The sequence below is a fragment of the Drosophila nasuta genome, chromosome 2R, assembly GCF_023558535.2.
Source record: "Drosophila nasuta strain 15112-1781.00 chromosome 2R, ASM2355853v1, whole genome shotgun sequence".
Lineage (NCBI taxonomy): Eukaryota > Metazoa > Arthropoda > Insecta > Diptera > Drosophilidae > Drosophila > Drosophila nasuta.
In genome coordinates this window covers 1894647-1908175 of record NC_083456.1, presented here as the reverse complement: position 1 = coordinate 1908175, position 13529 = coordinate 1894647, and the positions used below count along the sequence as shown (strand labels likewise).

General features: G+C 44.4%; 1 protein-coding gene across 3 annotated transcripts in view; it reads left to right on the top strand.

The window, feature by feature from the left end:
• LOC132786727 (homeobox protein homothorax) overlaps positions 1 to 13529 on the top strand; it is a 114316-nt gene that overhangs the window by 98271 nt on the left and 2516 nt on the right. For all 3 annotated transcript variants that reach the window (XM_060793348.1, XM_060793349.1, XM_060793347.1), the window contains 2 exons: positions 4064 to 4212; positions 10842 to 10918. In XM_060793348.1, coding sequence (XP_060649331.1) covers positions 4064 to 4212; positions 10842 to 10918 — 226 coding nt within the window. The remainder of the gene's footprint in view (positions 1 to 4063; positions 4213 to 10841; positions 10919 to 13529) is intronic.

Genomic DNA, 13529 nt, shown 5'->3' with positions numbered 1-13529 from the left:
ACGGTTCGTTTCAGCTATGCTTCCCCTTGCCACAGTCAAGTGTTATGCGTCTTTAGGCCAAAGAGTGAAAAACAAAAACACCAACACAACATTTTTGTATTTGTATTTTTCTTTTTTGATTTTCATTTCGATCTTTTTCGTATTGTTGTCTATTTGAAAAGCAATTTGTTTGTTTTTCTTCTGCCTCGTCGAACAGTTTGTAAAAGTGCATTTTGTTAATGAAATGTATAATGCATTTATCGCATATAGTTATTCGATTTATTTTCTTCTGGCTCCTGCTTCGATTTGTTCACATTATGCGACCATTTGTTTCACATTTAACATGCTCAAAACTGTCAAATAAAAATGCACATACCAGAAATATATGGAAGAGTTTTTGTTTAATAAAATGAACTCGGAAGAATGTCACCTCTTAAAGTGTTTTCAATTGCAGTCGTATTATGCTTTGTGGCCAAGAGTTAAATCACAGGCTTGTCAAGTGGAATCTCTTAGCAAATGGTCAACAGTCTTGCATTAAACCTATTCACAATATTTATACGCAGTCGACATGCAACTTTGTTAGACTTCTAGTCCAAGATGGGTTCCTCCTTTCTCCTAGCTCTGGGTTTAAGGGGCGACAGCTGTGAATGTGGGTGGTTTTCCTGCTTTCTCTGTGTGTGTGTGTGTGTGTTTGTGTGTGTGTAAGAAAAGCCAGCAGGAAACTAAAAATGTTTTGTATGTCCGTATAAAGGAAAAATCGCAAAATTTACTGCAAATTGGAATTTTGCGCAATTGTAGAAAAAATGTGGCAAGCAGAGCAACCAAGCAACCAACCAATGGCAACTGTAGCTAACGTTTTCTCTCTTTGTCGTGAGGAGGGGGACGTGGAAGGGGGAAGGGGAGCGGAAGAACTTGGGGTATTTGCTGGCAATAATAACAATATACGTCTGTCTGTCTCTCTGTCAGTCTGTCTGGGCCAAAGACGCTCTGGCTCCTGCATCCTTTGTACTGGACTCTTCTTGCTGATGCCAATGCTATGGCTGTTGCTATTGCTGTTGCCGCCATTTTAAGCCAATAATAAATAAAAATGCTTGTTACAGCACCACCCCAAACTTCATCTGCAGCTCGAACTCCTTCCGTCTCCTATCTATCTGCGGGTGAACCACCCAACTTGCCACCCACTACGAAAATTGCGATGGCTGCGAATTTATTTCCCCAACACAAACTTATGAAGGAGTCGTGATGGGATGATGGAGGGATGGGGGATGGGGCAGATGATGTTGCCATAAAGTCGCCAAAGTTATAGTGAAAATTAATTAAGTTTTGCGCTGCGCTTAACAATTCAATTAAAAAATGCTCGTCGCTTATCGTCGCGCATAGTAAGTACTACAACCAAAAGCACTTTGGATTGGATTGCTTTGTATTGAAATGCGTTGTGTTCCCTCCTACCTCCTACCTCCTACCTCCTCCCACCCCCCAAACCCCTCCATCATCATCGTCATGCCTGACCGATATGCTCTCAATCTCTGTTACACGAGTGTGCCGCCGCCGTTCAAGTGCCACAAGTGCTTTTGCACATCGTTATTATAACAATAATAAGCAGCGAGCAACGGAGCAACAAGAGCAACAAGAGCCACAACTAAGCGGCTCTGGGCAGAGATTAATTGTGTGTTTTGGTTTGCCAGATCCCTGCCACGAAGTGAATGTAAAATTGGAGCACACTGCCAAAGAAATGACTTCGTTTGGAAACTCGAGAGTGGAGAGTCTTTGGCGCAAAGTGCAATCCACTTGAAGGAATTTACATATCAGCAGCAGATACCGACGGCACCATCGCAGCCTCCTCACTCAACCACAGAGAGAGGAGGAGAGTGGTGACTTCTTCTCTTTCTGCAGCAGACTCCACCTCCGTATCTGACGTTGCTTCAATGTTGCAGCCAAATGCATTAATCAATTTCATGTTTTCTTAAGCGCGCGCCCGGGCGCGATTTGAGTGCTCCGCCTGCTCCCCGTCAGCCTCAGCCTCCCCTCCTCCCTACCGTCTTCTGCCTGCTGCCTGCTGTCTTCTGTCTGCCGGCTGCATCTGGGGACGCTTTACGTATGAGTGGAATAATCAATTTCGAGGATCATAAACAACTTTTAATGAAGTTGTTAAGTGCCAGCAGCTAGTTGCTCAATGCTCCTCAGCCTAAAGTGCAGTCGCAATCGCAGTTCGATAAGCGAACCGCCAAACCAAAGACTGCATCCATAATGGACTCGAGCTCTTCACATCTGAATGCTCTCTCTCTCTCTCTCTCTCTCTCTCTCTATCTACGGTTAAAGCAGAGCTAAAGAACCATCACCATCACATTCACGCATTTCCATAATTGCTAAATTATGCAGACTCCATGCCAGGGCCACAAGTGGACAACGCATCTCTAAGCTCAATAAAAAGCCCAAGACCAAGACGAAGACGAAGACCAACAAGTGCTTACTTTTTGGGCAACTTCTTTTGTTTTCGCCTGGTTTTCCTTTTTATTTTAATTTCTACTCTTTCTGGTAAATTAATTTTACAACTCTGAAGTGTGATGTGCGTCGGGCACATCGACTCCAACACATCGTTTGGCAGCTCGAGGAGAGTATTTGAATCTGCAGAGCACTCTGAGTTCGTTGCTATTGTCACGCTGCTGGATTTATTTTTATGGTCATGTTTAGAGAATCAGGCAAGCAACCAGTCGACTAACAACAGACCAGCAGACCACTCAGCGAACGTCTCCATCGGCGACTAAATTAATCAAAACGAACTTCCGGTTTACGCAAAATGGCGTGAAGTCTGCCACCAACAATGCGCATGTGTGTGTGTGTGTGTGTGTTTGGGGCATGTGCTACTGTGAAATTTTTCAGCGGTGTTGAAAATTAATGAATGAGTTAACTGAAAAATTAATGAAAAGCGGGCGCAAAGCAAATGCCAAGCGAAAGCAACAACAGAAGAGTGATTGGTGAGGGGATTGGAAGGGGGCATAGGTAAAGGTGTTGTGCAAAAGATAAAGCAGGGAAAATTTATGAAACAAACCCATCGAGAGGAACTCGCTGCTATAGCTTCTCCAAGTTAGACATTCATAGACGCACTATGTTTGGTGTTGAGAAATATTTGTTTTGGCACACTGTGCAGAGTGGAAAGGAGGAAGGTAAAGAAGCGGGGGGAAGGGAAGTGGGTACAAGCGTGAAATTATGCAATATTAGGGCAGTGTTGCTAGTCGTAGATTGGGAATTTAGAGCTGGTTTATTTTGTTTGCATGTGCTCAGCCATTTGGGGCTTCCTGTTTGAGATGGCCAAGAAGAAATTGGAAAGGGGAACCCAAAGGCAAAGCCGTAGGCGAAGGCAAAAGCATTTGAGTTACTTAAGTGTAACTAAAACTTTAAGTAAACACACAAATAACATACTTAATATTAAACAAAAATATACAAAATCATCGCGCTTCATGATAATGATGATGATGATGACGATGATGATGATGCTTTGGATGCCATGAACGGAAATGCTCTAGAAAAAGGCTGTGCGAATGGAAGTGGAACTATGAGTTGGGGTGGCTTTGACTTGTTTCCCAAGCAAACAATAGATAAAAGCTATACAAAATTTAAATTAACCAAAAATTATGCATGAACATTACCAAAAGCCAGAGGGGGAGGGGCAAAGCCAAAGGCATAGAGACTACGTATGACAAATATTAATTTTGTTTATAAACCACAAGCAAGGAGATAGATGGAGCAGGCAGGAGACTCTGTCTCTTGTCTCTTGTCTCTTGCACTGACCTGGCTTGTCTTAAATGGCAACCACAAACAATGTCATTCATACGATTATCATTATGTTTAAGCAGCAGCAGCAACAGCAACAGCAGCAGCCCAGAGTTAAGTAAAGTTATTTTATGCCCACTTGACAAACAGTCATAAACCAGAATAACAATCACAACAGCAACAACAACAACTTGTACTTTTAGACATAATGAGTAAACAGATGCGATGCCTAGAAGAAGTGCTTAGTACCTAGTGCTGTGGCAATATTGACTTAGACCACAAACTGAACTTGAATTTTCTCCGTTTTCCACAGGTGATGCAAGCAACGCCAGCATAGGAAGCGGCGAGGGAACCGGCGAGGAGGACGACGATGCGAGCGGCAAAAAGAACCAAAAGAAACGTGGCATTTTCCCAAAAGTTGCAACAAACATATTGAGAGCGTGGCTGTTTCAGCATTTAACGGTAAGTCTCTATCACAATCGCAATCTCGATTAAACCATTTAAAATCAACACAATTATTGGGGAAGCGCGATAAGCGCTTAGCCTGGCCCACATTTTGGTTTTGGCCAATTCGGTTTTAGTTGGCAGCTCGATAAGATTAGCGACAGCCAACCAAAGTATCAGTTATCGAGGGGCATGTGGGCGTGGCCACAGTATCTGTAAAACAATGCAAATAATAAGAGCACAACTCGGTATCGGTATCGGTATCGGTATCTTGAAGAGAGATAGAGCGAGTCTACTACAAGATAAGATACTCGCTTAGAAGATGCGAAACAGTGAGTCAACTACGCAGTTAAGGTTTATATTTTATAGTGTCATACACTTGGGATACGGACGACTAAATCGGTAATGCCGAATGCTGTGCTTGGGCAACCATTTAGACCAGTTTCGTCTCTGGCTTATTGCCCGGTCAACGCGTCCAATTAGATTTCCATTTGGCCCATCAAAGTGCTCAGATAAATGGCACTTCGACTGTCTCAAATACAATAAAAACAAATTGCAACTGGCAAGCAAATACTAGATACCTAAACCAAACAGTCAAATCAAAGTTCAAACTGTTTGCAGGAAGTCCTGAGAATACGGAATACAAAATACTCGTAAACAGATTTGTTATGCGCCACTTTATGTTAAGCAGACTCGTAAAGGATTGTCCAGCACATCCCAAATAAAAAAAAAGGGAAAAATAAAACTATAAGATTTTATGCGCAACGGTCAAGCGGCTGTTAAGGAAGTTCAAACTGCGGGGCTACGTTTGGGCCATTAGCCACTTTTTTGTAGTCTCTTTTGCTGGCCAGAAGTTGCGGCTACTGCTGCGTATGTAAAATGATAAAAATCTTAATGGAATTTTCTAAATGTGAGCGAGTGTTTGCAAGTATTTCAGTGTGTGTGTGTGTTATGGAGGGGGGTGGGGGAGGGGAGAATACCTAACGACCAGGCGTCTGCAGTGACCAAGACCTCAGGCTCAGGCTTAGCCTCAGATTCCAAGTGAAGGCGATAAGCAAACAAATCGGAAATTAAAGTTGAAGCTGCCGCTGTTGGAATGTTTATCTGGCTTGGTTTCTGAATGTGTCTGTGGCGCAGTTTTAAAATAGCCAAGCTGATATGCCACCCCCAATAGTCTCTTCCTGCTGCCTGCTGCCTGCTGCCTCCCTCCTCCACTCCCCCCTAAGTAGTGCCCACCCTCTGACATTGATGGATTGCCGTTTAAATCAGCGCATCACTCATGTTTACCCAGCGAAGGCAAAGGCAAAAGCGTCGACGACTGCGGCTCGACTTTCACAGCCTCCTCCGTCAGCATATCCTGCATATCCTTGACGCATTTTTTCCATGTCCTTTTAGCTGTTTAATGCCATTAAGCAGTTTTTCACAGGGGCCGAAGGGGGAGTGGGACACATTAGAGAAATTGTTTTGCGTTCGACATGCTCTGGAAATTGAGTCGACATTTCTGTATGCCACATTCTCTTTGGGGCTTTTTGGCTAATGCAAATGCCGAAGCCGAAGCTGATGCCAATGCAATGGACAGCGAATTTGATTTATCAAGCGCCTTTTCCAATTGGCATAATTAACAGTGGTATTTTTTTGCTGCCAAGAGAAACTCGATGCCAAGCTTGGCACGTCAATCTGACGCGGGCAACAACTACAGCTATAACTACAAGCACGGCCATGTTGACATGGTCGATGCGACATCGATGGCGTTTCCAAAGTCGTTAAAAGCCAGACCCCAAATAAGACAACCTCGACGACTACGACGATGGTGCTAATGAAGTGCACTTCAGTTCGTAGAGACTGCGTCTGGATGGGGAGGGGGAATGCAACGGGGGCTGGGTTAAGCGCACTCTCTGGCCAACCAAAAACAAAGGAATGCCTGATAGGGTGAGGTGAGGAGCGAGAAGAGGGGGCACTGCAATGCATGGCTGGTTTGTTGTTTCCGATTGCTTGCATGCATGTTGTAGTTATGGTTGTTGTTGTTGTTGTTGTTGTTGTTGTTGTTGCTGTTACTGTTGCTGTTGCTGCTGCCATAATTATGGCAGGCGCGCGAATATTTTGTTTACATTTGGCGCGCATTGCAGACAGGCAACGGCAACGGCAACATGCAGCGTGCAACGTGCAACGTGCAATGTGCAACATAAAGGGGGAAAAAGACTCATTTCGCGTGCTCCGCCTACTCTTGGCTCATGCGTTGCCAGATCCCTCTTGTTGCCCCACTCCCTCCCTTACTCCGCGAATCGCATTTGCCAGCTCCCATGCAATTTTCTTCGTCTGGCTTCGCTTGACGTTTGCTTTAGTTGCCGGTGCGCCGGTGCAGTTGCCACAGTTTAAAAGTAACCCCCGAAAAAAACAAGGCGCAAAATGGCCTAAATGGTAGGCGAATGGCAAATGACTGGCACGCCGAGGCGAGACAGACAGCGGGCAGCTGGCGGGGGGAAGGCGCTGTGGCAAGACCGTGGCGCAAAAAAAGTTGCATTGTTGTCAGCGCTCATGTTGCATGTTATAGCCCACAGCGACGGCGGCGCTTAGTGTGTGGCATGTGTAGACAACAGACAACAGACAGTAAACAAAACATTCGGCCAACGACGAACCGTGGATACTCTACAATAATTAGTTAATGAGTTACGAGTGAATTGTGGACTGCAAGAAACGAATGTAGAATACTTTTCATAATAAAGATGCAGTTCGAAGCTTCGTTGCATACCGCAAGAGCCAAGAAGTAGTCGCCAACTGCTTGTGGCACTTACTCATTTTAACCCTTGGCCAAGTTGCCACAATGCCTGCTTCCTCTTCCTATTAACTGCACTTTGGTTTGCATACGTAATTCTCTTTCCTACCTTTGTCAGTTTCTTGACCCTATCGCATTGTGGCAATGGCCACAGGGCATCTTATAACTTTGTGCAAATTATTTTTTTCCGTTGTTCGCTGTTCGCTGTTTTCTGTTTGCTGTTCGCTGTGACGACGTCGTACTTACTTTGAGTATGAGGACCGAGTTGCGATTAGTGCGACACTCTCTTCCTCTCCCTCTGGCGCTCGCACTCCCTCACTCGCTGACGCCTGTCGTCTATGCTTCTGTCCCTTTCTCGCTCCCTCGCCCAGTGGATACACTCATTTGGCTCTGTTTAGACATGTAGTGCAACTGGAAAAAATCTTCATAATGGCTGCCACAGGCCGACGTCGCAATGCAATTTTCACCGCCGACGCCGTCGACGACCACGACGGCGACGACGACGCTGACACCGAAGCAGCCGCAGCCGCAGCAATTTGCAGTTAGTTGTTGTTGCTGCTTGTTTCACAAATGGCGTCGCATTTGGCGTTGTTAATGGCGGCGGCGTCGCTGGCGTCGTTGTACGTGTGCATTACCGAGCCATGCTCTTGTAATCGTTGTTGCTGCTGCTGCTGGAGCTGGAACTGGAATTGGAGCTGGTGCTGCAGCCGACGTCTTGAGCTTGTTGTGCCATGTGTCACGGCATTGCAGTCATGTTGACATCATGTGACCAGAGTGGAGAGTGGAGAGTGAGGGAGAGAGAGCGGGACAGAGACATAGGCCTATGCCTGTGGTTTACTTGGCACTTGTCGACAGGCGGCGGGGAAGAGAGCAAGAGTGGGACAGAGTGTATGTGTGCTGATTGTTTTAAATTCATTTGCCAAGTTTAAATAAACACACAACACGAGCGAAAATATGTGGAAAAAGTGGAGCGAGTTAAGCGACTAGACAAAAGGCTCAAAGAGTAGCAGCTGGGGAGTCGCTACTGGGAAAGAGGGAGCGGAGGGGCTTAGGGGACAAGCTGCAAGTTGACAGCAAAGACACAGAAGAGTGCAAAAGCAACTTAAAGGCGTGACAGTAATTAATTATTTTGTCGTATGGTAAATTAATAAACCAAATGGACTTTGTTTCACTTGACATGTTTGCACTCGTTTGCTTGGTTAGTTTTTCGACTCACTCTTTGCCTGTTCTGCTGTCGATTGAATGAGTGTGAATGCGAATGAGTGTGAGTGTGAATGTGAATGTGCTGGGCAAAATGCATAATTGCTTACATTAGCGTAATTAGAGCTGAATGAAAGAAAGAAGCACCTCGAAGATTGGGACTAATGCATTCTTGATGCGCTCCAGATGCAAAAATCAAAAAGATGTGCTGAGGAGGGCGAACGAAAATCAATGAATAGTTAGGAGTTTAGAAGGTAACTTAAAAAAACAAATTTTAGGGAATCATCTTCTCCAACTGTTGTCTTTATTAATATCAAACAGGTAACTCAATGATTTCATATTGTAAATCTCTGTTAATTAGTCAGGTTTCTATAATGCGTTGTTCCTAATTTTATGCTTATTCCATCTGTGTGGCTAATCAATGAAGGCAAGTCGATTGGAATTGGGTTCTTAAGCAATCCAATTCTTAAATGTGCAGGAAACTCGATGTCACTATCAATTCTAGCCACAATAATGTTAGCTCGGGGCAACTGGCCCAGACTCTGGAATGAAAGCATTTCTCTGAATAGATGAGCGCCACAAAGTATGCAATAAATTCTATTTTAATTTACCTGCATGTAATTTATGCATTTTGACTTCTTAAACATTTTATAACCCTGCCAACAGAATGGGCATGGCAAGGGGATGACGGGGGTCAAGAGTCAGGCATGTGGCTAGGGGGAGAACATTGCTTTTGGCATGTCCATTGTATTTACATGGACATCTACGTTTATTTGTCAATACACAAATTTCATATAGTAGTTTTAGTATTGGCTGTTGTCAGGACTTGAATCGGGGCAGAAGCAGAGACAGTGGCAGGAGCAGGGTATTGGGCGTGTCACTGCAAACAAATATTGCTGCCGGGCATACACACACACGCTAATACACTCATATCTATAGTACAAGAAGACAACACGCAAAATTTATTAAACACAAACAATAAGGAAAATGCATTTAAGGAGCGTAGGGCGGGATCGAAAGGGGGAAGTCGACAACAAAATGGGTGTGCACGGCAAGGACAACAAGGCAACTAAATTGCATTACAGACACTACGCAGGACATGCGGGCAACCAGACAGACGGACAAACAGACAGACAGACGGACGCACAGACGGACGGACGGACAGTCAGAATCGTCGGTTGGCAAGACATGCGACAAGGATGTTGCAGCGTTGCACATTTCGAATGGAATACCAAATTCCTGCCACTTGAGCACTTGCATATTGAATACCGAATGCACAAACTATATGGAATACTATATATACCGCAAAGCAATATATACATTTATATACTCATCTATTCGAGCACATGTATGTGTGTGTGTTATTATACATATACTAAGCAGCAAGTGACAGTCCATATATTCTGGGCACAGTCTGGTGGGTGTGGCTAAGAAAACGGTAAATTTCTCAGTGCAACAACAGCAGCAGCAGCAGCATCACAACAACAACAGCAACAGCACTTGCTTCCTGAGTGTGTGTGTGTGTGGCAAATTGCATGTGCAGACAACTGCGAGGACATTGCTCAAAAGTTCAATTGCCAGCAACCGCAAAATGACAATAGAGACAGAAGGCAGAACGTTTGATGGGGCAGAGTCCTTTTGTAGAGAGTGGTGGCACGATTAAAACGCCCACAGCTGCCGGAAATCTGTAGTCGCATCACATCACAAATAAATAATAATAAAAATACAAAACAAAGCGCCAAAATGAAAAGGGTTGAACAAAAGCGATTACAGACGCATGCGCCAAAGGATCTCGAGAGCTGAACAAAAGGCGAAGCCAAAGATTGACAGCGATTTCCGCTGTGAGCTCTAGAGGAATTGGGCAATCCAGGTGCCAAGTCTGGCTTCCCTGCTTTTGGTTTCGTTGTTGTTGTCGAGGACTCGTTAAGTCAATATTGAAAATCCAACACTGCGACTACAACTAAATCAAATAGAAATTTGTAATAAGCGCCAGTCGCCGATTAGATTAGCTTGCCACTGCCACTGCCACTGCCACTGCCACTGCCACTGCAACTGCACTCCTACACATGGGTTGGGAGGTATGTTTACTCACTGACGCCACTGTGGCGGCGTGCCGGCTGCAAGATTTATGAGGAGCAGCGGACAGCTCTCACCATCGCACATCACCCATCACGGAACCCCGCCTCCGAATGTTGTTTGCCCATTTGGCGCTATAGAAAATGCGTTGCAATTGCAGACAGAGACCGAAAAATTGAGGACATTTTGAGTGGCAGTGGCGATAAGGGAGAAAGGGGTTGGGGCTGCACTCACTGGTCAGAGATCCAGATAAACATTTCGAGTGAAGAAAAAGAGAACACGCGACTATGACTGCGAGTGCGAGTGCGAGTAATAAAATAAACACCAAGGGGCAACAGTTTTTTGGGTGCCACATTTCAAGTGCAGCAGTTCAGTTCCGACAGGTCTCAAATATGTTCTATTCTACGGTTCCCCATATATGTTTTATTAGAGTCGCAGCCGCGGCCTAAGCTGGCAATGATTGATCGGTGGCTGGCTTGTTTAACGTATTTCATGTGGCTAGATTGTAAATCTTCGTTGTCTTTGTTGTGTTAATTGAATTGTGCCAGCAGTAAATTTATTTACGTGATTTTTCCCCTCTCTCTCTACTCACATTCAGCATCCCTACCCTTCCGAGGACCAGAAAAAACAATTGGCGCAGGACACAGGCCTAACGATACTGCAAGTAAACAATTGGTAAGTGTTCTTCACCTTTTATTATTATTAATTTAGAATTAAATGCATTTAATGAGACTACTTTCTCATTTAAACTAATATAAGAACAAAGCAAAGCATTTCTTACTTGCAATAAGCAATAAGAATGTTCTCTTCACAAGATGTGAGTGCAATTGCCATTATAAAAAAAGTTAGTAGGAACATTAGACACATGCTTTATACTACTTTCTGTTGCTGATGGAAAAGAGAACCTCACGGAAGAAAAGAATCTGGATCAAAATCAGATCTCAGAGCCAGAGCACACACAAATAGATATCAGCTTACACCAGTAAATTTATAAGGCAGCTTGCGCCTACAACAAAATTTACTGCAGTTAAGAGAAGAACTTTGAAATAACCTGTTCAGGCAAAACTGCAGCATAGCAAATGAAATGCAAATAAAACTATGGCCATGATGCCCTGGTTTGGTTGGTTGGTTGCTTGGCAATTGGCATAAGGAGAGACAAACAGAGCTGAAGCGTAGAGCCGAAGATCTGCAGACTTGGCATGAGCTTGAAGGCGACTTCATCAAATTTTGCACATTATGCGACATGCTGCAGAACTTGACACCTGGCAGCCAATGCAATGCAATGCAATGCAATGCAGGGGAAAAAAGAAGACTAGGCAAGCTTCTAAGCCGCCTGCAGTTGGCTGCTCTTACGAGTAGTTGTTGTCGCACGAGTTGCAACCAGATCCAGGAAGCCCCAAGATGTAGAGATGTAGAGATGCTGAGATGGAGGGGCTGGCAACGAAAGTAAAGCAAAAGCTTGCAGAGAGCCAGTTAAAAGCGTTGCTGAATATTTTATGCAGTTGCCGTTCGGGTAATGATGCGACAGGGCGGGAACTGTGTCTTGTGCTTTTGCTTGTGTCTGTTTCTGTGGCATGGAATGCTTTTAAGCAGAGACAAGCCATAATAAAATCTAGCGAAAAATGTGTGAGCCACAGGAGCAGGACAAGGATACGGACAAGGAGATGGAGATGGAGTGGGTATAGATTGGGTTACTGAACTGGTAGGGAGGAAGTGGTCCTTCCACTGCTGCTAACGGTGGCACTGGGACTGGCACTCAGCTCAATTAAATTGAATTTCGCGCTCACTGAAGCACACTGCAAATTAACAAATACTAGCAGAGGCAAGGACTATGGCAGGACTCTTTGGGCTGTGAGGGAGGTAAAGGAGCCCTGCTCGCTTCGCTTAAGCACGCAACGCTGCGTAGACAACACAGCTTCAAGGAGAAGCAAATGCTGACAGAGAAGGAACGAAGGAGCAAAAAAAAGAATACAAAAAAATAGAGGGAAACCTTTGCAGAAAATAGCAAAATAAAATGATGACACTTTTGGTTATTTATGGGCTGGCAGACGACACCTTCGCCAAAACACTAATCCATGGGGAATGGCCAAGGGCTTCTTCAGCTAAATGTGTATTTATTTTGCGCAATTTGGGGAGTGGCAGGCGTAGAAATAGGACAGGAAACTGCGTAAGAAGCAATTCAAATGACCAACAGATAGAGAAGGCAAGTCCTGGAGGGAAAGTGTGCAAGGAAGATAGAAGGAAAGTCCATTAACACCCAATAAGAAGGAAAAGTAAAACTCTTAGACAGCCAGACAGACGGACAGAGTACACTAAGAACTCAGTGAATTCGGTTCTGTTACTGTTCTCTGCTGTAATCGAAAAAGTTTTGTTGTAGCCAAGTTTTAAATATTAACGCTTACTTACAGCTGCAGAGTGGAAAAAAGTTATAATTATGGCGTAAGTACATAAATAACGCCGCAAATGTGCGCCGTTCTTGTGGCATTACCAGTGCATGCCGCTTGCCACATGCCACATGCCACATACCACATTTCTCTGCCACTCGGTTTCTTCTCTCGCCATTTGCAACGCAGCCAATCAAGTCAGCAGCCAGCGGCCAAATCGATTTGCAGCTTACAACATGGCAACGTCTCACATTTTGAATCTTCTTGAGCCAAAACGTTCCCCAAATCGTTTGCAACGGAACTCAATTCCATTTTGTCGTTTTGATAAACGATTCCAGGGCGTTGCAACAATTTCCGCCTCAAAATGAGCAACAAAACTGAACTGCAAATTGAAAAAAGGCAACACAACGCTCGCTCCCAACAAAGACCGAAAATCGAAAATGAAGTGTCTTCTTATACATATGTAAGGAATGAATTTCAGGGGCTGCTTTCAGTGCATTAACCTCTACTAAATCGCAAAGAGTTCTTTTTTTCTGTGTTGCTTTTTTTCATTTTTGGCTAATGTCTCGTTGTGTTCCTGTTCTTATAGTATAGTTTTCCCTTCATTTTTTCTGCCTCTTTTTTTCCTTAGTAAGTGTCTTTGGGTATCTGTTTCTGTTTGTGAGCTTTCTGTGTCAACCCAAGCGGCTAAGATCGCTTGAACTAAGCTGGCTGTCACTCCTGTGACGCGACGGCTGCGACGATCTCGATCTCGAGCTCGAACTCAAGCTCGAACTCGATGCCGATGCCGATGTCGGCTTTTTTGCTTTAATCATTTCATTTCTTTGGTTGATCCTTCACGCTGCGGATGGATCAGCAACTGCCTGCTTATTATTTCTTATTGCATTTATTAAACGACAATC